The following is a 22,965-nucleotide window of genomic DNA, read 5'->3' on the forward strand; positions in this document are numbered from 1 at the left end:
ATTTTACTGTTAGTCAGTAGCCTTAGATATCATTTTATATAGCCGCATTTTACATATGGAGATATTTTCAGCTGCTACTTAATCAGGCCCCTGGGGATTTCCACTGCTTTGCTGTCTTGAAAAATGAAACTGTGTATGCATGTGTTATCGTTTTCTTTGGCTTCGTTCTTAGAAATGGAATCACTTTGTCAGGGCTGACTGATACTCTCAAGTCTCTTAATGCACCTAGCCTGCTTTTCAGGGTGCTAGCGCCAATAAGAGGAGATGCCTTATATACCATTGTTGTCTGAGTATTCTGCTTAATTTTATCATTGCTGATAGACAGCCTTATGTTAAAGGAGGGCTCAGGTCAGGTCCCATGTTAGCTTGCATGTCTCTGTTTATATGTACAGTACAATTGAGACAGATAAGAATAAAATAAATTTGTCAAAGATAAAATTGAGAATGGGAGTTTGAAAGATGCTAATAAAGGAAACTAAATACTTAGCACTGTATATATAGATTTTGTAAGATGTAGTCTCATTTAAAAGAGAACAAAAAGGTATAAAATGACAAAATGGTAGTGGAAGCTGCAAAATACTTGAAGAAGAATGTAGGACTTTATTTTTTAAACAAAAGACATCAGCTATAAATATTTTAATTAAAGACTTACAAAAGTACTAAAGGAGCAGTTCTAGACTCCTCTAATATGTTCATCTATTAAAATATTTTTGATAGATGTCTTACACCATCAAAATATTTTATCCTGTTGTGCACAGAAACCTTTCTTTGTTAAGATACTTATGCATATTGATGACTGTCTTTCAGTTATTCGGTATGAAATTCAAAGGCTCCCGTTTGAGCCTGTCCATATTCAGTAGAATTGAATTCTTCAACTGTGTGTATATGAGGGAGACAGGGAATTAGGTTTAACTATTTGGAAGAAAAGTAATAAATTTGGTCTCAAGAACTTGGTAGTGAAAATATTTCCAGATGAAAAAGATTTTAAAAATAATAATGAGTGTTCATTTATTTTAAGCCTCAAGGGGGAAAAAAACCCTAAAATTGAAACAGACTGATTAGAAGACAGAGTTTGAATGTCTTGCTCAGGGTCTCTCACTCAGCCACATTGCCTCTCTGTTCATGAGCTGTGTCTAATAAGGAACAGTGAAGACTTCATTCTGATTTTTCAGAGGTTTGATTGGAGATACCAAGACACTGCTAGAAATGCGAGTACTGTTCACCACACATGAACAATGAGTTTCACAGTAAATACCTACTACAAACTGTGCCTTAAGAAGAAGAAACTACCTTTTCATCAAGAAGAAATATTAAGTCCTTTTCCTTTGCTTTTTGATGATGATATAGAGAAAGCTAGAAATAATACAACATGGACTAAAGTCCATCAGAAAAAAAAACTATTAGGCATGTGTTACACATGACTATGAGATATGTATGTAGTCAACTCTAGTTATCATTATTTTAATAAATACCATGATATTTTGCAGCGTGGAGAAGTTTGTCTTAGAGTTACATCCTCATATTGATACACTGAGAGTTATTCATTCCCATTTTAAATAAAGGTCCATAATATATTACTTCAGTTCCATTCATTTTATGACTAAGAAATAATATTGCTATGATGTTAAATTTGTGGTAAAAAGGATTTTTTAAAAACTCTAATATAATGGTGCATTACCAGTAATTTGTAGTTCAATCACATGCAATACTCAGTTGTATACTTTAGTTTGCATGAGTTTAAACTGCAAATTGCCCTTTAGCTCTAGAATAATAGTTAATTCTTGATAAAAATCAACCTGGAACAATCTTAATAAGTTTTTTTTTCCTTTTAACAAACTTCAAATGGTTATTTTCAAAATATTTTTGGAATATCATGAACAAATTAATAATTTGGACTATTAGCTTCTAAAATCTAAAAAAAATTTAAACAAGGTATTTTTTGAAAAGCTATTGTGGAGAATGCACTTTGCATACTATGTATCAGAACAAGAAATGCTTTTGCTCCAAATCATGTTCACAGTATTGATTAGAACAAACTCCTTATTCTTTTCTAATGTGCTATATGTATTTTTCCTAAATATGTCCTGCTATGAAACACAAATAAACCAGCACTATGAAGAAATGCAAATGAAATTTCAAAAATAATGTTTGAACACCTCTTGTAGTTATGATACTTTAAACTGAGAAGTTCTAAAACTAAAAAAAAAAAAAAAAACCCACAGATTCTTATTTCCACCTCTTTTCCCAAAATACCCTCAAATTATAAAAACTTTTATAAAGTAACATGATTCTTTTGTATCAGTTTGAACCAAAACATAAATTTGATTTTTAAAGATTTTCCTTGTGTTCTAAATTTGAATTTATGATCCTACTAACCAAACTCTCTTGTTCTGTTTTATAATTTAAAAATTTATGACTGCATATCTTATTCAGTGACTCTTTGGAGCTGTCCCTGAAATAAAGTGATTCATATGCATCTCTATTAAATTTTCATCCATTCATACAATGATTAATTTATTTATTCAACCAAATGCTTCCCATATTCCGGGCACTGTTCTAGGCACTAAGAATTTAGTATTTAAAATACAAGGTTTCTACGAACATGGACCTCACATTCTTGCCCTGGTTAGTATGCTGAAATCTCAAAGCGCTTTTCTTCTTAAGAGTTTAGTCTAAAGCACATTCATCTTATGCTCATGAGTCAAAAAGTTCACATTTCGAGACGATTTTCTATCTAAACGAACAGTTACAGACGATTAGCAACAAATACAAGAAATAGATCTGTAAACTTAGCAGCAAGCAAAGCATTTTTTCTACTAGAATTCGCCAGACTATGGAGTTTAAGCACATTTCGGAGAGACTTACTTAGCATTGATGCCATCAGCATTTGTATTTAAGCTGACATCCCAATTTTACTTGCTGCCTCAAAAACAAGGTAACAGCTAAGTATTGGCCGAAAATATCAGGAAGCTTTAAAAAACTTCCTGGAGATTGTCATCATTGACAGTGGTCTCCCAGTACTCAAGGAACATTAGAAGACCTTCCAGGGGAGTAGAAAGTGTTCTGTGACCATGCTGCACGTGAAGCATGTTTCACTTCTCCGCTGTGAATGGCCTTTTCACGGTAAAGTGCAAGTTCACTTTTTTCCCTCAGTTGTTCTGACTTTCAAATGTCATATTTGCACCTCCAGATTGTTGTGTCATGTTTTACATTTTAATTTTTGTGGAAAGCATTTCCATCGATCTTTCGGGTGATATCATGCAGGGGTTTTGTCCTTCAGTGGGAGGTTGGAGGGCCTCCTGCCCACTGTGTGCTGTGTAAGCAGAGATGCTGAATCACATCACTGCAGGGATGTGAATGGGCTGTTTGATACCTGTGGCTTGCCAGGAGAATCTAGAAACTTGCGAGTCAGAAGGATCATGAGGGATGGTTTCTTTACCTGTAAAAGAAGCATAAAACATTTGTTTCTCCTACATCAGAGTTTTATTGTAAGGATTGACTAAGATGTTAATACCATTTTTCAAAAACTATACAGGATTCTGGAAGCTATAGCTGGTATTATTCCAATTTCCACCAATATCGTATAATTTGTGTACGTGTATCTAAGAAAAGGTTGCATCTCATCAAGAATTGAACTATATACACTAAACAACTCCTTTGTTTTCAACATGCCATTTGCTTGTTTTGGAGTTAGAAGGAAACTATGAGATTCCCTTAATTACTGGTCACCCATATTAAACAACAGACACTATGAAGTGGCTTTCCAATAACAGAATGCATAATGAACCCAGTAGGGATAGAAAACCCACTGGACTTCAGAAGTAATACATCAGACATGACAGAGATGCTTTAATGAGAATCATCAATCACAACTTCTTCTAAACCTGGGACACACATTCTAGCACTTCCGCTGGGGGTGAACCCATGCCCAAGCCATTCATTGAGTTCTGTGCCATGCAGTGACGAGTGTGGGAAATTAACACTAATGTGGAGCCCTTTCCAGTAATAATACAAAATGATTAAGAGAACATAAAAAAAAAATCAATTGACTAATCAATAGTGTGTAACAGCTTGGAGCATTTTACCCATGCTAGTCAGCCATTTAGTTATTTAAACTAAATATGTCCAGTTTGCCCAATTACTGAACTGATTTACAAGACATGGTCAAGGATGTCAGAGTCTACTGGAGCCAGATGCCAGAGCATTTGTCTTTGACAAAGATGGAAAGAATTTATAGATGATCCTCTCTCACCATGGATTCTGATGGCTCTCGAAAGGGAGGGTATGACAGGAGTTGTCGTAGTCTGCAGACACTGGTGGATTAATATGGTCTGCCCAAGTTCTAAACATGTGTATCTGTTTGACATTGTGGCTGGGAACTTGATTGAATTCAGGAGCGATGGAGGTCGAAGCAATGAAAGAAAACATCTATACGCTATATGTGTTCAGGCCTTTAAAGTGTTTTTTTAACTTCAGCCATGGTGAGAAGCAAGCATTCAGCAAACAAGACAATGGATTCAAAACAACAAAAGGTATTCTAACAAGACCTGTAAAGTGACATATTATTAACCTACCTGTATAATGCCAGCAATTCTAGCATCGAAACCACGTGTAACTTCTTTTGCTTTCTTTTTTTTTTTTTTTCTTTAAGTTGAATGCCTCTATGGGGGAAAAACAGCACTAATAAAATAACTTTAAATGGGGGGAAAACTTTTTTATTGATATGTTTTACTTTGCTGGCAGACCAGAGCAAAGGTTTTGTGAACATTTAAAAGATGAAAAAGGTGAAGAATCCCAGAAGCGGTTTATCTTGAAGCGAGATAACTCTAGTATTGATAAAGAAGACAATCAGGTTGGTTCTCAAGTTTGAGAGTGGCTGACATTGTTGTTTTTGAAGGTGGGCTGACTTATGTTCTTGTCGTTCTGTGGTCCCCTTCTCCCTCCCCCAACTCCCCCTGCCTCTGAGACAACTGTCCTCTTTCCAACCTCTTTGCCCCCTGGCCTCCCCCTTTGGCATTCAGTGGGTAGCCAAGAAAACCTGTCCTGGTTGCTTCAGCAATGGCTCTGTGTTGGGCTGCATGGGTGGTGCTTGGCGCAGTTCCCGCTGCATGTGTTGGGCGGGTTGGGATGCCAGCGGCCGGAGCTGTCGGGAAAAGCTTTGTCATCGCATTTCCAGATGTCTGTGTAACTATGGCAGCCCTTCCACCCTACAGCACAAATTGAGCTGGATTCTCAGTACGGACCGATGACCAACCGGTGTAGCTGTAAACAACAAACCTTGTTATGGTGAGGACAGGTGGATTTTGCAACTCTCCTAAAATAAGTCTTCACAGAAAAGAATCGAGTTCATGTTTTCGTCTCCCCTCCCCTTCCCATGTTCTACTGTCCACGTGAACTGTGTGCTTGTTTTGCATGAACCGTAGCAGAACTTTCTCCTTCTGTGTATTCTGCTTGTGACAAAACATTCCATTGTGCTAGGGAGCCTTATTCATGGTCCCTTGGCAAGGGCAGAGAGACTTTGCTAAACCTCTTCTCCAGGTTGGGGCCGGGGGTAGTGTGGGACCCAGGGTGATGAGGAGGAAAGCTGAGTGAATGGCGAAGGAAAACAAAGGTCAAACAATAATTAGAACAGTAGAGAGTTACATAATGCCTTTACAATGACACTTTGTGTCTCTGACAATCCAAATAGATCTTTTGAAAATAGACTCTGCTTTAGAATTCTTAAAGGTAAGACCATATGCATCTCACTCGAGTTATTTTAATTACTCTCAGTGAGTCACTGGGAGCCAGTACATGCGTCTCTGACGCACTTTTTTTTTTTTTTAAACCTTTCATCATTTGTATCTCATTTCTCCCTACCCCCACCACCACCACCATCCAGCTACAGGTAGCTCCTGTTGACTCTGAGCCATGTGCCTGTGTCGTGTACTTAGTGGGCGTTTGTTGAATGGTTGGATGAACCTGGTTAACACAGGGCAGGTTGTGAGGAATGGCAAGAAGACGATGCAGAGGGTGGGGGGATGCAGGCAGTGGTCAGATGCAAGGCAGTCCTCATGCTGGGTTCTTTGGATTGTTACTTTAAGGTTCCTTGATACCTTGATACTGACCCTGAACAATAAACGGGCTTTTCAAATTTAGTTTTTCTGCTTTCTACACCAAACACAGAGTACAAGGTCAGTCAGTCACTGAGTAAAGAAGAAACACAAATTAGGACATGGAGACATTATGTCCAGTTTCCTTTCTGCCCATTTATTTCTCTGTTCCCTTGCTCTGTGTCTCGAGTACCCAAGCTTTTAGAGCCATTTCTTCCCTGGACCGCCTTGAACTAGCCAGCTACTTCCTCAACGATATGCCTTCATCTGAGGACCCCAAAGCACACAGGTTAGCAAAGGAGACAGAGTCCATCACTGTGACCCACGTCATAGCTGAACTGGCTGAACACCTGAGGCACATCCAGGTGCCTTTATTCTGGCAACAGCTGTCCTACCTGCATCCAGTAGGGAAGCAAGCAGGAGCAGCAGACACCTGCCACTGTGTGTCATGCACACACAACACACACACCAGCACAGTCGCCTTAGGGACCAGAGGGAATGAGACTCTTCATGCTCCATTTATTTAAGTGAACATTTATTATTCTCAGCTGACAGTTGCTTAACTGCAGATTTCCAACAGCTCAACTTGGATAACCGTACTGATTTCTTTTTTCTGTTCAGCAAAACAGAATGCATCCATTTAGAGATGACAGACGAAGTAAATCAATTGAAGAGAGAGAAGAGGAATATCAGAGAGTGAGGGAGAGAATATTTGCACATGATGTGAGTAGTTGTTTTAATTGCCTCTTTAGTGTGGTCCTTCCCCAGACAGCGAGCTGGCAGGACTCAGGAAGCTGGAGCCAGGGACAAATCAAACTGCAGCATACCCGAGGTGTTTCTGGAAGAGGACCTGGTTCAGGGAAGTGATGGAAAAGTAGCCAAGGGTTGTGTGTGTTCCCAGGATATGACCTAAGAGGGAACAGAGGTGTGATTTTGGTCAGTAAGATGGACCCTAAGTCCACAGCGAGGTTGCCAGATTGGAAAAAAAAATGCCTTCACATCTATGTTAGCCTGCAGACAGCCAACTGTTGTCTTTTCTGGCGTTAATATTGTGCAGAGGAAAGACATATGAAAAAGAACGAGATTCTATTAATCACATACATAAACACAGAATTTTCTGTATTCTTAGAAGCGCAGGCATTTTATTATATCAAAGTGAAATGATAATACTCATCATCCTCCTCAGTTTCACATCAAATTAGGTCTGTGAGCAGTTTATGAAGGAAATAATCATAAAATGATTTCTTTTGTTCAAATCCCAGCAAAGAAAATGTGGTGGGGATTTTTCTATCCTTTTACCCACTGTGGCCAAAATCAAATGCAATTAAATAAAAATGAAAAAGTGATTTAAGGTCAGCCCGGGTGGCTCAGCGGTTTAGCGCCGCCTTCAGCCCAGGGCCTGATCCTGGAGACCCGGGATCGAGTACCACGTCGGGCTCCCTGCATGGAGCCTGCTTCTCCTTCTGCCTATGTTTCTGCCTCTCTCTCTCTCCCACTCTCTCTCTCTGTGTGTCTCTCATGAATAAATAAATAAAATCTTAAAAAAAAAAAAAAGAAAAAGAAAAAGTGATTTTAAAAACAGTTGGATTTAAATGCAAGAAAGTGAAAAGGGCAAGCTTTTCCATTCCGTGAAATCATGTGTTAGCCTCCTAAGATGTCGTGGGCTCTTCCCTTTGCAAAAGTAGAGATGGGAGCTCCTTCGTGTAGATCTTCCATGGCTTTGCTGGGTTAGGGGGGGCCATCCTACTTCCTGTTATGATTTGCTCTGCAGGCCATTACCAAGCCAGACTGGAGACCTAGGCTCCACCTAGGTCTGTCTTAGCATGGAGGAGGCCTTCTGACCTTGGAGGTTCAGGCCCAAGCCAGTTTCTCTGGTCCTCCAGCTCATGCTGGATCCTTCAGTATAAAGCTGCAGAGGAAATTTAAATTCCACCAGCAGTGCATTCTTTCATGTTTATACAGGTTTCTGTTATCTTTTCTAGATTCTTGCTGTCTTTCTTGGATACAATAAAATAGAACTTTCATGATTGAACAATGTGGCTCAGAGCTCTGGAGTTAGCAGAGTATGAAAGACAGAGGTGTGATTTTGGTCAGTAAGCTACAAGCTACCTTTCTACAGCTACCTCAGCTGTAGAAGGATAGTGTCCATGTGCAATTCTAGAAGATTTTGCATATGTGTGGGCTATTTAGACTTTTCTTATGATCAGAGTTATTGACGGTGCAAAGCATAGCTTGATACATGGTAGGCCTTTAATTGTGTTTCCTCGATAAAAGGATGAAGTAAGGAGAGGCTCCATTATAGTAGTCATGATAGTGTAGGGATGCCTGCAGTGGACTTGGACTGGGAGGTGGCATGTGCCATCTGATGAGCTTCATGAAGGGAGAGTTTTCTGAAGGCTAGTTTACTTTTTATGCTTTTTCTTTCTTTCTCTCTACCCATCCTCCCTTCCCCTTGTCTTACACACATGCATGCACATATATGTGCACACACATGAAGACACAAAATTTCCCTCTGACTTTCATTCTAGCAAGTCATAAAATTTATAAATGAGTTATGTTGAAAAGCAAATATTAATCACCCAGATAATATACAAATAGTATGTTGTTGTTTTTTTTGTTTCAAAGTAGTGCCACACTGCTGAACACTCAAGGGCTAGGTGGCAGAAGTATCCTTGATGCCCACCTGTGAGGAGGATGATTCCTGTGCTGCTGCCCTTCATGTGGACATCCCCATATCGATAGGGAGGTCGTCACAGGCAGGAGGGGTCAGTGTGACTCCCTGTCCACATTGCATTTCCCTACAGCCCTATGAAGGAGATTAACACAAGGAACCTGGGTCCCAGGTTAAAGATTAGAGGCAAGTGCTGAGGTTTCAAGCCTCTATAGCTAACTGCTGAATTAAAATTTTTTTGAAAAGTTAAAGCAGCCTGAGGGGCCCCTGGGGGCATAGCTGGTTGAGTGTTGACTCTTGATCTCAGCTCAGGTCTTGATCTCAGGGTCATGAGTCTGAGTCCGTAATTGGGTTCCACTCTGGATATGGGGCCTACTTTAAAAAAAGAAAAGAAAAGAAAAGAGAAAAGGAAAGAGGAAAGAAAGAAAGAAAAAAGAAAGAAAGAAAAAAGAAAGAAGAAAGAAAGAAAGAAAGAGAAAAGAAAAAAGAAAAGAAAAGAAAAGAAAAGAAGAAAGAAATCATAAAAAGCAGGCTGCTAAACTGTGGGAAAGCTTAAAAGCCAAGATGCTGACATAGCCTTTCCAATCCGTGGTATCATCGGCAACCTCTGAAATGCTGTGGCTTCTTCCCCCTCCAGGAGTAGAGTAGAGGTGTGAGCTCCAGTGATAGGCTTCCTGGCAGCCAGCACCAGCACTGCTGGGGTTAATAATCCAAGTAGGGCACCTGCCTGTTTCTGGCACTCCTTTTCCACTTGATCTCCTGGGGCCAGGGTTTTTTAATTGGCATCCTTTAGCCGGAGTATATTCATAGAAAGGCATCAAAGATTAAATAAAGTCCTCAACATCATCTGCAAAATATTACATCTATGACTGTAGGTACATTTTTCTAAGGAAATGATCTTTATTGTTTATTGTAGTGTTACAAGCTGTCATCACCTTTAAAAGGCTAAGAGCCACTATCTTAGAAGGAAAAAAGTTGCCCAGCACCTTTCTCCTTAGCCCTGTAGCTCTGTAGAAACAATGCAGTCATAAGGCTGGTATTCCCCGTGTTAAAGCTATTAACTGCTGCATAACAAATTGTCCCAATGTTTGACAGCTTAAAACAAACAAACAAAATGCTTTTACCTCACAGTTTCTGTGGGTCAGGAATCTGAGGGTGGCTTAGCTGGCCAGTTCTGGGTCGCTGTCTTTTATGAGGTTAGAGTCAAGCTGTCAGCTGGGGCTGCAGTCATCTGAAGGCTTGATGGAATGGTTGTCTGCTTCCAAACTCATCTACATGGTTATCGGCAGGCCTCAGGTCCTCACTGGCTATACAGAGATCTCAATTCTCACTGTGTGGGCCTCTCCGTAGGCTATTGAGTGTCTTTATGACATGGCAACTAGCTTCCCCAAAGCAAGTGATCTAAGAGAGAAAGAAAGAGAGCCCAAAGCTACAGGCTCTTATAACCTAATCCTGGAGTTGACATATTTTCTCTTCTGCTGTATTTGGTTGGAGGCACAGACCAAACTGGGTACGATGTGGGAGGTACTACAAAATGTTGTGAATACCAACAGGCAGGGATCATTGGGGGCCACCATGTGTTAACAGTTTATCACTGGATCTTTTATTAATGTAAATGCAGGGACATACCATAGCAGTATGAACTTCCTTCAATACATATAGTAACAAATCTTCTTTACCACTCAAATAAAGACAGAACACTTTGGAGAGCCTTCATCTATGCAATTCCAAATTCCCTAATGACCATTGCTACTTCCCAGATTGTTGAGGTACACAAGGTAATAACTCAAGTAGAGTAAGTCAATTATAAATGCAAAGAATCCAGCATAAGGAAACTAAGTTATAGGTGTCTAATCTCTTTCTTAGCTGACCTTTAACTTAGTATCTTCATAATTTAAAAACTGAGGTAATAAAACCACCTCCCTTGCCAATTATTATTTAAGTAGTGGAATCATTCAAACAGGTTCAAATAGCAACATATTTATGTTGCAGGTTTATTTTTCTACTTGAAGTCACAATAGTTATAGAGAAATACTTCCTGGTATTTACCCTTCAGTAAAATCGAAATCTATTTTAAAATTAGTAGTGTTCTTGAATATTTTACAAATGTATCTTGGTGTCTAAGGTGTATGTGTTTGCGTGTGTGTATGTGCATGTGTGTTTTTTAATTTAAGTCCACAATCAAAATATGCAGATTATTTGGGAATTTTCTAGAGAAATAACTTCAATATAGTTTGAGAATTTGAGTAGCCTGAGATAAGACACATTTATGATTTGAGAATGAAGTTGTTGTAAGTCAAGTCACACAACAATTTAGTTCTCAAAAAATGAGTGTATTTTTGTAGTCAGAAATATTTGAAATACAACTCTTGTTTCCTTTACCAAGAATTTCAGCTTATTTTATGATTAATTCAGTGCAATGATGCAGGCTTTGGCAAGGTTACGTTGAAAAAGCAATATATTTGAGAAAGACATGTTTTGCCTGGAGGATGGTTTCTGAAGGATATTTTATGTATAAGTAGGGATTCTGGGAGGAGCTCTTCCACAGTATCCCCAGCATGCACTGGGATCCCTCTTCTTTGACAACCGATGAGAAGGGCATGTAGTGCCACCTGGATTGGGGGTGGGGTGTGGGAGACAATTCTGTAACTCATTAGGCAAAATCATTTCCTCCTTAAAAGAAAGAAAAAAAAGAGCCCTTTATATCTGAGAATGCATATAAGTGACAGCTTTGAATGCTGCACTTAATTACTGTGACAATTTTATCTTTCTCTGCTATTAAAATTTGAAAGTTATTAATATAACTTTTTTAAAAAGTTTATTTTCATCAGCTACTGAGTCACAGCCCATAACCATATCTGTCTTATTTATGAAAATGTGTTGGATGGATCATGTGATAAGTGTTTAGGACCTTTGCACAAAAATTGGAAAATACTCTCGAGATATGTTTTTGGGAAAGTTATCTTGAACTTGCAGGTGCCTTATTTTTTCATTCAAAGAGTTATGGCAGCTTAACTTTCCCCCAAATACCAGTGGATTAATGAGTCTGAAGAGGTCAGTGTGTCTTTGTTCAACTCTTTCAAAGACTTAGTAGAGTTTCAGTAACTTCACTACCAAGCCGAACATTATAAACATAATTGACCTCTTTCTGACTACAAGAGCTGAATAGTAGCAAAGTATTGAGCTCTTAATGTATACCTGAGACAATTAATTCCATGATTTGAATCAAACCAGGAGTAAAACCAAACTAAAGGAAATGAAGGTGGTGGGACTTTTTGCTTACTATGAAGAGATCTTCACAGGAATAATATCAGTGGTACATAAATTATATTTATTTATAAACACAAATGTCAAAAAAGATTTTCTGAAACGCTTTTCTCTTAATTGACTTTTTTCTTTTTGTTAAATAAGATTTTTGTGCCCTTGATACTCAGGATGCATGTTACATGCACAAAGGTTAAGACAGAATTAGTTCTAGAGATGCCCTCACTGAAACGTTCAGACCACTGAGGAAAACACATTATGCCCAAAGCTAGTCCTTTGGTTTAGTGGAAGGAATTGATTTCTACAACAAAATGTACAGAGAAACCAATATCCTGCTTGCCTCTCTGAGTAGTGGTTACATTAGCTGATCTTTTAATTTAAGAATTCAATATTGAAAGATCCTTTTTTTTACTTTAGTTTTATTTTCTCTTCAAATGGACCTGTTAGGTCTCAATTTATCTGCTTAGCAGGTCATTTATTCATCATTTAGAAAATCTACACATATAGATAGTATGGCACATATATTTATGTTTAGAAACTCAGTACTTTGAGAACTTTTTTTGTTAATTCCTAAACACAGTCACTATGTTACAGGGCCATTGCACCATAGTTTGTTTAGACTTCTCTTTTTCTGCTTGGTAAAATTTAATTTGATTTGCCTTTCCCCAGCTTGCAATGGTAATGGGATTCTCTCTTCCCTATGTGTGTATTAAACACAGGATAGTAGAGAAGTGATAGCTAGGGGAATGGAAGCTATGAAGAAAGTCATTTTATTGACTTAGGTGGGCTTGACTTTTTTTTCTAATTAGCTTCATTTTGTTCTCACTTGTCTTCTGCGCACCCTTCCCACTCTCCACATTGATTGATGGCATCTCTTCAATTTTGAGAGTCTTACAGTCAATCTGTTATCTCACGAAAGTCTATCATTGCCAGGTAATAACTGCAGCGTTGTGGTTCTACGGCTCTCCCATCCTCAGGTGGCTTGTGCTAAGTGCACGCACTCTGCCTTGATTTGCACCAGTACTTTGACTCTTGTTGGGGGCTGCATCTTCACAGCCCCAGAAGAAACCACTAGCTCAGGATCCAGTGGTCACATGGTTCTCCGATTCTCCGACAGTGTCATTCACCTCTCTCTCCTTCTGACCTTGATGCTGAATGGGCTAAATCTATCTGTAACCTGGAGATGCCCTCATGGAAAAGTACTCATGTGCTGAAAGAGAAAGAGAATGGTTTACACTTCTAACTCTAACCGATTTTTTTTCCTTTTTTATTTCCACTTATTCAAAACATTGTGCATATTTTTCTTATTTCTTCTCCTCTCAGAGGGGAAAAGTAGTTTTAAAATCAGGCAAGGATTTGGGATTGCTCAGCACATCCAGAACGTCTGATACAATGCCTTTTTTTATTTTTCAGTCAGTTTGCTCCCAGGAAAGCCTTTTTGTGGAAAACAGGTAAAATGAAATTTGTTTTTTCATGTCTTTAGAGGAACAAAGTCTGTTGTGTGTGTCCTGTATATTCATAGGTATATATCCCATATATAAGTGTGTGCTTGAATATATGTATAAGTAAATACATATATCTATGCGTACATACTTATATGCATACACATATGTGTTATCTAGCATGCCAAAAAAACTATTTAATTTGGGGAAATATTTCTCTGTTACTTCCAAACATAAGTTTGTCCATTTTCCTTATTTAAAGTCTCAATTTCCAGTCCTTCCGGAAGTCTAATTCCTGCTACCTTTACCAGGCATTACTAGGCATAAATGAACTTGCAATTTCATTGGCTTATGGATTAGGCTGTTAACAGTATTTGTATATTGAGCATTATTAGCCACTTCCTGTGCCACATACTTATATATGGCCATGCAAACAAAGATTGGAATAATATTGTTTTAAGTTTCTCACTGTAAAAAACCTATTAGTCTAACTTGGAAATCTATCTAAGCTCATCTAGATTTACTAACTTGGGAGTTGGTAAGGGGGTGGTTGTAGTGAGATGAATGAGTTATACAACTTATACAAAGTCTGAGCATATGAGCTCAGGTTTTCAAATTTAACATATACTTTTAAGAAATAATTCTAAACTGAAATAGGTATTCAAATGTTCCATTGATTTAATTGCAGCTTTTCAAGGGGAATTAAAGAATTATACTTTAGCTGTATTAATCACATTTGAGGTGCATCAGAGTGGGCAAGTTGGAATGTCAATATGGTATCACTTCAGAAAGCAATACTTAACTTTATTTCAGATGTTGGCTTAATGGGTGCTCCTGTAAAACTGATTAAATGGAGGCTGCTTGATAAATTCCAGTACTTAGAGAAAATTTAAACTGGGCATTAGAGGTGATTGGGGAAAAAAGTGAACTTTTATTTTAGCAGTTAGAAATCTTTCTAACTGCTAATTAACCCTCTCAATTGAACAATCTCTTCTAGAAGAATGGGTGAAAGTTGATAACATGTCTACAGAAGGCATTCAAAAACAACCTCAAAAATCTGTACAGATTTAAGTGAATGTTCTCTATTTATAGTTAAAGTAAGAATCCATAAGCACTAACATTGTTGGGATGATTCTGAAGCACCCCAAAATTCTATATTCTAACTAAAAGAATGAAGGGAGTGCTTATAATTCAGAGAAAAACATTATTTACTAGTCATCCAGCCAATCATTTCCCCTGCCTTACATCCGAATTTTTATTCATTTACTTGGATTTTGCAGAAAAAGATTGCTAATGCACATTACATGTCTTTTAGATTCAAATTGAATTATATTCTTCATTACAATAATTGGTCACATACATGAATTGCATATATGAATAAGTCTTGATATTTCCAAAAACAGAAATATAATTGAGTACATTCTCTATAAAAATAAAAACATTTCTTGGATACCTGTCTTTGAAATGTCAGTATTTCACTCTGCCTTATCCTCTAATAAAAGATAACTTTTATATTACCCAAGGGAAAAAAATCACAACTAGTATTAAATTAAATTTAATTAAATGTCTATTAAACATCAGCTTATTTTGTTTTCCTCTCATCTTCCATTCCTTCTATTTTTTCTTCCTTTCCTTCTTATCTAGTATTGGCACCCTAATCCTAGGATAGGGAAAATGCAGGCTGTCATTAACTTATTATTGCAAAACTCAACATCATACACAAAAACAATAGTCTGTGGGGTTGACTTGCAAGAGAGGTAGGTTACAAAGGAGTACACATCCTTTTAACATAGGGCATTTAGTGTCAGTAGGATTAATATCATAAAAACCATGTTTTTCATTTCCAGTAGGCTCTTGGAAGACAGTAACATATGCAATGAGACCTATAAGAAAAGACAGCTCTTTCGGTTGGTATGGTTTACTTTTTTAAAATGTGTTTTCAGATTATGTGGCAGAATCAATGTTAAATATAAGTGTATTAGTGTAAAATATCTGTTCATGAAATAAATATGTTTGGTTACATCTTTGTAAAGCTTGTTACATAGCTAGCGCTGAGGCCATATTGAATAATGTGAGATACGGGGCTAGGAAGTTACTGCTTTGTATATAATCCTCTTGAGTTCTTCCTCTGATTTCCCATTTTTGGTGGGGTTTTGTTTTTGTTTTCCCCTCAAAGGTTAACTTTGGAAGCACTCTGATTTAACATTCTCAGTTCAACTTTGGTGAATTACATTACACCAAGTTAAAATTTATTTGATAGTCTGCAATTATATATACATACCTGATACTGGAAAAGAAACCAATGACAAAGCCATTTGATAGTTGAGTTTTGGCTACTACTGTCCATCATAATACTTCAAACAATGCATTTTTCAAGCACAGATTTTATTTCTAAAGGAAATTACAGGGTTACTTCCAATTATAATGAACTATTTAAGGTAAGATCTTTGTAAGATATGGGGAATGGATATATATGTACTTATTATGTATTAATATTGCATATTTTAAGTTCTATATTAGGCTGAAAGCCATGCCCATGTTGTTACTACCCTATTAAATATACTTCTAATATGCACTATAGGGCAAAAAGAATACATAACGCTATCAATGTACTCAATATGTTATATATATTTAATATATTACTGCTTTTATGAATGTTAGGATTCATCTCTGTTGTAGGAAGGAGAAAACTTATTTGTTTACAAACAAAACCTCTTGCTCTCTTAGAAAGAAGAAAAGACCAAAAAAAAAAAAAAAGTTATTGGATTGAGTGCTCAGAAAGTTTTTGTAGTAAATGTGAATTTAGGACCTCATCATTAGAAAAGTTGAATTAATTTGTTCCCTTTTCAGCTTGGCAGAAATAAAAATACTTTTTAAAAATTTCCTTCACTTTTCTAGATTGAATTACATAGCCTAATTGCCTTCCCCTTGTTATCAATGGAACATTTATTATCACATTTGTAGATTAAAAGATAACACGGCATTTTTCTTCTCAAACCCCAGAGAACAAGAAGAATTTACCAGTACTCCTATACTCCCACCACAGCCTGGTTTATTTAGGCCGATGAATATGTGAAATGTGAGTTCTTGCCCCTATAGTAGGCCACTTGGTTTTACACAGGCCCAAATCTGGTCCCTAGCCAGAGTTACCACCTACTCAGATCAGTCAACTCTAATATGAGTGCATCACTCACCAAGTCACCAAACACAGAAACTCAGGAAGATGAGTTAGCACAAAGACATCTGCATAATGGTAAAAGCAACTCAAAGCATACATCATATCTAAATTGGTAAAAAGCAAACAAAACAAAACCATGTGCAGATATGAAGGAAAATAAATATTATTTATATTAATCAGCAGAGAAATAGAACTTGAAGAGTATATGCTTTATGACTACTCTGGGATCAAATTTTCATTACATACACCAGGGCCAACTTCTCTTGATGAGCAGACACTTCATTATTATTGTCTTTCTGGTTTCTAGTAGGAAAAGAACAAGAGTTGGCTTAGGAGATAGGTAGGCACTTGTGGTTATGCTTGTCTATGAAGTCTATGCTTCTACTCCCAAATAGATATGAAACTCAATTCTGGACCTCGTCTTGTGGGTGCTAAGGTGAATAATCAGTAGATGGAGCTGTAAAGGATTGTTTCAGTGTATAAATGGGGATCCATAAATCAGAATTAGATGCATTATTATAAATCTCATTAATGTTAACTCTAAAGCAGCAACCTAAATTCCCTCTTTTGGGAATTTTGACAGCTCTTAATTTGGGATGCTGTTTTGAATTGGTGGAGTAGAGGTAGAAAAAGTTAAGGAAATCTTAGTTTGCCTTATTGGCTTAACAAGTGGCACAAGTCTAGAGGAGTTACCCAGTGCCAGAGTGAAGCCTGCCAACTCCAGCACACTACTTTGCACCCAAGGATAGCGATAGATACTCCTTTGCAGACAGGCTCAGCCACACTGGCATGTCCTCCCACAGAGGTACATAGGGAGAGGGAAACTCAAGCATAGTTCATGATCATCACCTGCATATGGAGAGCCCCCTTCTGAGGCATCCTATATGCTGAGGCTAAGGACTATCCCAAATCTTTTCCTATATGCAGTATTCCAAATTAGCTACAACTGTGACTATTGTCACATCCCTGGTGCATTCATAGTTGCTGAATAATGATTTTTGCCAGGCTTTAATCAAAAACAAGTCAAATTAATCAGAATTAAATGCAAAAAGAATAAAGTTGAATTTGGAACTTGAAAGGAGAACAATCAGGGACGCCTGGGTGGCTCAGCAGTTGAGCGTTTGCCTTCAGCCCAGGGCATGATCCTGGGGTCCTGGGATTAAGTTCCACATCAGGCTCCCTGAATGGAGCTTTCGTCTCGCTCTGCCTTTGTCTCTGCTTCTCTCTCTCTCTCTCTCTCTCTCTCTCTCTCTCTCTCTGTGTGTCTCTCATGAATAAATAAATAAAATCTTAAAAAAAAAGAAAATAATCAGGAATGGAACACAACACCCTAGAAAAGGCCGTTTCTTCCCTCTACCCTACCTCCTCTGGCTTTATTGAATTTAAGAGAAGTTTTAAGAACTCAAGCCACCTGGCCGTTGGTGGGTATGTGATTCTATCTACTCACAATGTGGTCTCTTTTTAGATCCTCTTTCTAAGCCCAGCAAGCCCTGAGGTGTTAACAGAGAGAATATAAGAAAATATTGATGCAGGACAGCAGGGCACTGAGTGCTTTTTGTTTTGTGAGTTTGCTGTCCTCCCCTCATTTTACAAAGTTCCTATCACAGATGAGCCATTTCATTTTTATTATCTCTTGGATCTATTTACCATCTTAAGTTCTTATAAAACAGAAAAAACGTTGATTAAGTAAAGTTGAAACAAGACTTAAAATGTTCTGTGTACCTTCCATATAATTTGGTTGGTGAGCATTTCAATCACATGTGTGAACTCCTAACATCTCCAGGGTCTACTGTTGTCTTTAGAAGAATATTTTTAACAAAGCTACTGACCACATCTGTGAGATTTGGATCAAGACTTGAGCATGCCACATTGCTTAGTGATCATGAAATTAGAGGTTGTATCTATTGCCCATGATTTATGTTGCCCTTTACTTAGTTGTAAGCCATGAGAATAATCTTAGAGTATTTTCATCATGTCTTATTTCTAACTGCAGGAAAAGCTTTGAAAATATTCACTAAGTTCTTCTTTAAGCAGATTGGAAACCAATGAAAATGCAAATTTCATCAACTTTCTCTATAAAACACATGTGATTTTTTGTGTCCAACATAGAGATATTCTGGTGTCTTCAGAATTCACTTCTGCTTATTGGATCTCTTCCAATACATTCACTCTTTTTCAATTTGAATTTTGAACCAGTGTGTTCTTTCACCTGTGGAGCTTTGTCATTTCCATTGATCCTCTCAGAAATTGTCATGTCAGTGTAGTGTTTATACTGGTGTTGTTATTATCACAAGTTTTACTATGTGAAAAGGATTAAAAGATGCTTTCCTCTGCCCAAGAAGGTTAAACTCACTGGGCAAAACTCTCACCCTAGGCTAACGGAATAATTTCTGTGATTTCTATGCTGTCAAAGCCCTAATGAACTCAGATAGACATCTCATAATGTTAGAGAATAACAAATGGCTTCACTGGTTCTGTGTGCATCTTCCCATGGTCCCAATTCTTTAATGCTAAAGGGACAGACAAAGCTTGTCTTCAGTGGGAGTTGCTTCTAGAATCATTTGAGATCCTATTTGTTCCCAAACATTGATTCATTGTTGACTTAGGTCAGGAAAATTTATCCTCTTCTCCTCTCCACAAGAGAAGTTAACCACTGTATTTTATACCATGTTTTTTCCTACCTGTTTCTCCTTCACTGGCAGAGGGATGGTGTGATATTTCCAGGTTTGGTTTTTCTGTTTATAAACATGCATATTATATGTGATATGTTATCCATCTGCACATCAATGAAGTATATGTGGCACTGTTTGTAAGGCAACAGGCTTCATGGGAAGGGTTGCAAGAAGGGTCTTGGGGAGATGGCTCTTCCAAGAAAGGTCCCACCCTATGTTCATGCTGCTCATGGAAGGTAACACTATCCCTGTGCATCTTTCCGGTGGCTGTGCTCCAGAGGCAACAGAGATGGCTCCGGGAGAACCTCTGGGAGTCGACAGAGCAGCTCGGAGAATGAGCTAAAGTGGTCGGACCACCAGAGGGCCTGGAGCAGCACAGACTCAGACAGCTCCAATCGCAATCTCAAGCCCACCATGACCAAGACGGCAAGTTTTGGGGGCATCACGGTGCTGACCAGGGGTGACAGCACATCCAGTACGAGGAGTACCGGGAAATTGTCCAAAGCAGGTAGTTAGTACTGAATGGGTTTATGTCCTATTGTATTTTCTAGATTCCACCCAACTGGTATGGTCATTATTCCCTTTGCTTCCAGTTAATTAATGATGGTGATATTAATTGCTGGGATACCTGGGGGCGTTAGGGCATGCAATTTAAATACCAATCCTGTCTTTTGCTAGCTGTGTGCCTAGGTCTCTAATCTTCAGCTTCCTTATCTGTTGTCAATCTGAAATTGTCAGGAGTCAATAACTGAGCAAGAGCATTTATTTGGAATGAAAGCATTACAATTCAAGGTACACAGATACGGGTAGCAACCCAAATAGTCCCACCTGGGAGAAGTCAGAGGTTTTTGAAGCAAAAAGAGAACTCTTGTATATGCTATTTACAAAGAATTTTTTGTTGGTGTTAATGGCACAATGCTGTTCTTGATGGAATATAATTGTTTTCAAAGGCCATCACTAAGCTGTCTCTTACTGAAGCATGTTGCAGGTGTTTGGGCTGGGTCTTTGGCATATTTGCAGTCTGGTCCGGTTCAAAAGCTCACAGTTCTGCAGGTGAGGACAAGTCTAATGCCCATCTCCTCAATGGCCTCCTGACTCCATTTAAAAACTTCTTGACATAAGTGACCCTATGTCATTTCAACTTTGATACTATGAAATGTAGGTTATAATACAATATGACATTACTCCCCCTCAACAAGCTATTATATGTTTAAATTCAATTATTTATATACAAATGGTTACAAAAGCACCTGCACATGATAACTTTTTAACAAAAGTTAGCTATTTTTTAAAAAAATTTAATACTGTGATTGGTTTCTTAAAACCACACTGTAAGATAATTACAATATTAATAGTTTGGGTTGCTGCTTTGGTATGCTGTTAGTATAATTATGGGCAAGTTATTTAACCTATTTGTGTCTCAGTTTTCTCATCTGAGAAATGGGAATAACTGTAGTCCCTATAAGGCAAGGTTATTATGAAGTTAATATACACAGAGCAATTAAAGTAGGTTATAAGCCCTCCATAAACATGAGTTCATGTTTATCTTTATTACTGTTACTCAATGCTTCCATCCCTGCATTGCAGAAAAGGAAAGTGAGCCTCAGAAAGGCTTAGAGTTCCAAGTAGCCAGGTGCAGGCATCTCTCTCTCTCTCTCTCTCTCTCTCTCTCTCTCTCTCCCTCCCTCCCCTTTTTTACCTTGTGTTTTCTTCTAAGTGAATAGTTATCTTTTTGAGGTAGGTAGTTCAAGTTAGGACCATGACCTAGAAACAACTTTAAACTGATGGAAGCATTAATATCATGGGGTTCATGTGAGTCCAAAAATCCTCAACAGGTCTGCCATTCCTAGCTCCTCTGTCTCCCAAGAATCCCTCACCATTGTTTTCAAATTAACAAATGGTCTCAGTCAAAATATCTCTTAGAATCCCAGGAAGGTAACAGGTGACCATTCAGTAGTTCTCCATGAACTTTAGTTTGTGATTATGATTTGTAATGTTTCTGTTTGGTTTTGGCTTTGCCTAGGGTGGGGGTTGAGAGCTGTGATTCATCGACATGCCCTGGATGTCGCACATACTGGGGGTTGCAGGACAGGGAGGGGAATGTGAATGGCTAACACCAACCAGAGATTAGACATGGGTTGCCCTAACTGTTGGATACTTTCCTAGCCAAGCTTCACACTCACACTAGGGGGCACTCTGAAATCTAGGCTCATTATGCTAATGGTTTAACATAATTGTGTTGCTGAACATGTTCCTAAGAAATTATCTCGTGTTTCCCTACACAGGCAGAAAATTAATAGCATTTAGTCACAGCCACTACTGTATATACATATTTCCTGCTCCTTGGAGAGATTCAGGTGGGCTCACACTGCCTTCTGCCTTCTGTTATATCACCGCTTGCTGAATTCTTGATTTCTTACTCTAATTAATTGCTCTTATATCCCATTATTGCAGCAACTGAAGTCAAGAAAACCCACTGTGGTGCACTTGAGCTCCTGTAAACTAAGAAAGGTTAAATAGTTTTAAATCTTTAAATGCAAAAACCAAGGACCTTAAACGGTGCACTTAAAAATTCCAGCACACCAAAAGAACTCTTAAGATTTTTAAACTAATCATCATTCTCCATACACCACCCCCCAATCACTTCCAAAGAAAAGCTCTTTGGAAACATTTAAAACACTTCAAGAACGCTAAAATGCCATGTTCTTTGAAGAATGATTAGAAATTGTAAGTGCCTCAGACATTTTTTTTTTTCCTTTTTAATCTAAGTGTCTCCTTTTGAAAGCTTGTCAAGGTGCAGGAACCGAAAGAAAAAAAAAATTAAAGGCGATCAAGATAGAATGTCAAAACAAACTTACAATTTCCCAGGATGGTTTTATGAAGCAAAGCTGTCAGTTTTGCTGTCATGGATCTTCAGAACAGTGCAAGTTTTTAATTTTTTGTCTCATTATTCACACTGGAATTGCAAACTTTTTTTTGACCTTTCAGAAACCAAGCCTGGAGTTGTGACATTTAAGTTACTCTTCTCCTCCTCTAATTACATAGGTTCAAGCTTTAAATAGATAATGATGAGACTCTCTCCAGGTGGGAACATGTTTTCCTACATTTTATAAAGAGCTTATTGCTGAAGTCTGAACGTATAAGCACATGCTCCAAAGGCCTGGGCTGTCTTTCCCTTCATGTATCCCCAACACTGAGCTTAGTGACAATCACCTACCAGATGTCCAGTGCACAGCTACAGAGGTAGACTGCGTCATTTTGTCATGACATCCTCCTGGATGTGGAGAGGACAAAAACAGTGCTTGTACTGTACCCTCTGCTGCTTCTTGGTCATAGCAATGAGGTTAGAAAATGAGTAGACATCTATTTCTTTCCACCCTGGCCAGAGGACATTGCTTTACTATAGTCCTCTCTCTCGATCTCCACACCAGGGGTTCTCGACTTTAACTGCACCAGAATCACCTGAAGGACTTATGAAAGCACAGATTGCTTGTTTTCAAATCATACTTTGAGAACAACTGCTCTGGAGAGATAAGATATCCTTATGATTTGTTTTAGCAATTTTACATGGTGTGGTATTTTGTTTTCAGGATCCTAGTGTATCCTTGTTGTTGTCACCTTCCTCATCTACATTCCAGAGTACTTT

General features: G+C 38.1%; 1 protein-coding gene across 45 annotated transcripts in view; it reads left to right on the forward strand.

Annotated features, from left to right (window-relative positions):
• Positions 1-22,965, forward strand: part of ARPP21 (cAMP regulated phosphoprotein 21) — a 155,300-nt gene that overhangs the window by 62,990 nt on the left and 69,345 nt on the right. For 7 of the 45 annotated variants that reach the window (XM_072726357.1, XM_026016418.2, XM_072726377.1 and 4 more), the window contains exons 10-14: positions 4,744-4,852; positions 6,714-6,815; positions 13,441-13,478; positions 15,317-15,376; positions 19,598-19,830. In XM_072726357.1, coding sequence (XP_072582458.1) covers positions 4,744-4,852; positions 6,714-6,815; positions 13,441-13,478; positions 15,317-15,376; positions 19,598-19,830 — 542 coding nt within the window. The remainder of the gene's footprint in view (positions 1-4,743; positions 4,853-6,713; positions 6,816-13,440; positions 13,479-15,316; positions 15,377-19,597; positions 19,831-22,965) is intronic. The other 38 variants (XM_072726369.1, XM_072726367.1, XM_072726390.1 and 35 more) reach the window with 11 other exon arrangements.

Source organism: Vulpes vulpes, chromosome 11 (assembly GCF_048418805.1).
Source record: "Vulpes vulpes isolate BD-2025 chromosome 11, VulVul3, whole genome shotgun sequence".
Lineage (NCBI taxonomy): Eukaryota > Metazoa > Chordata > Mammalia > Carnivora > Canidae > Vulpes > Vulpes vulpes.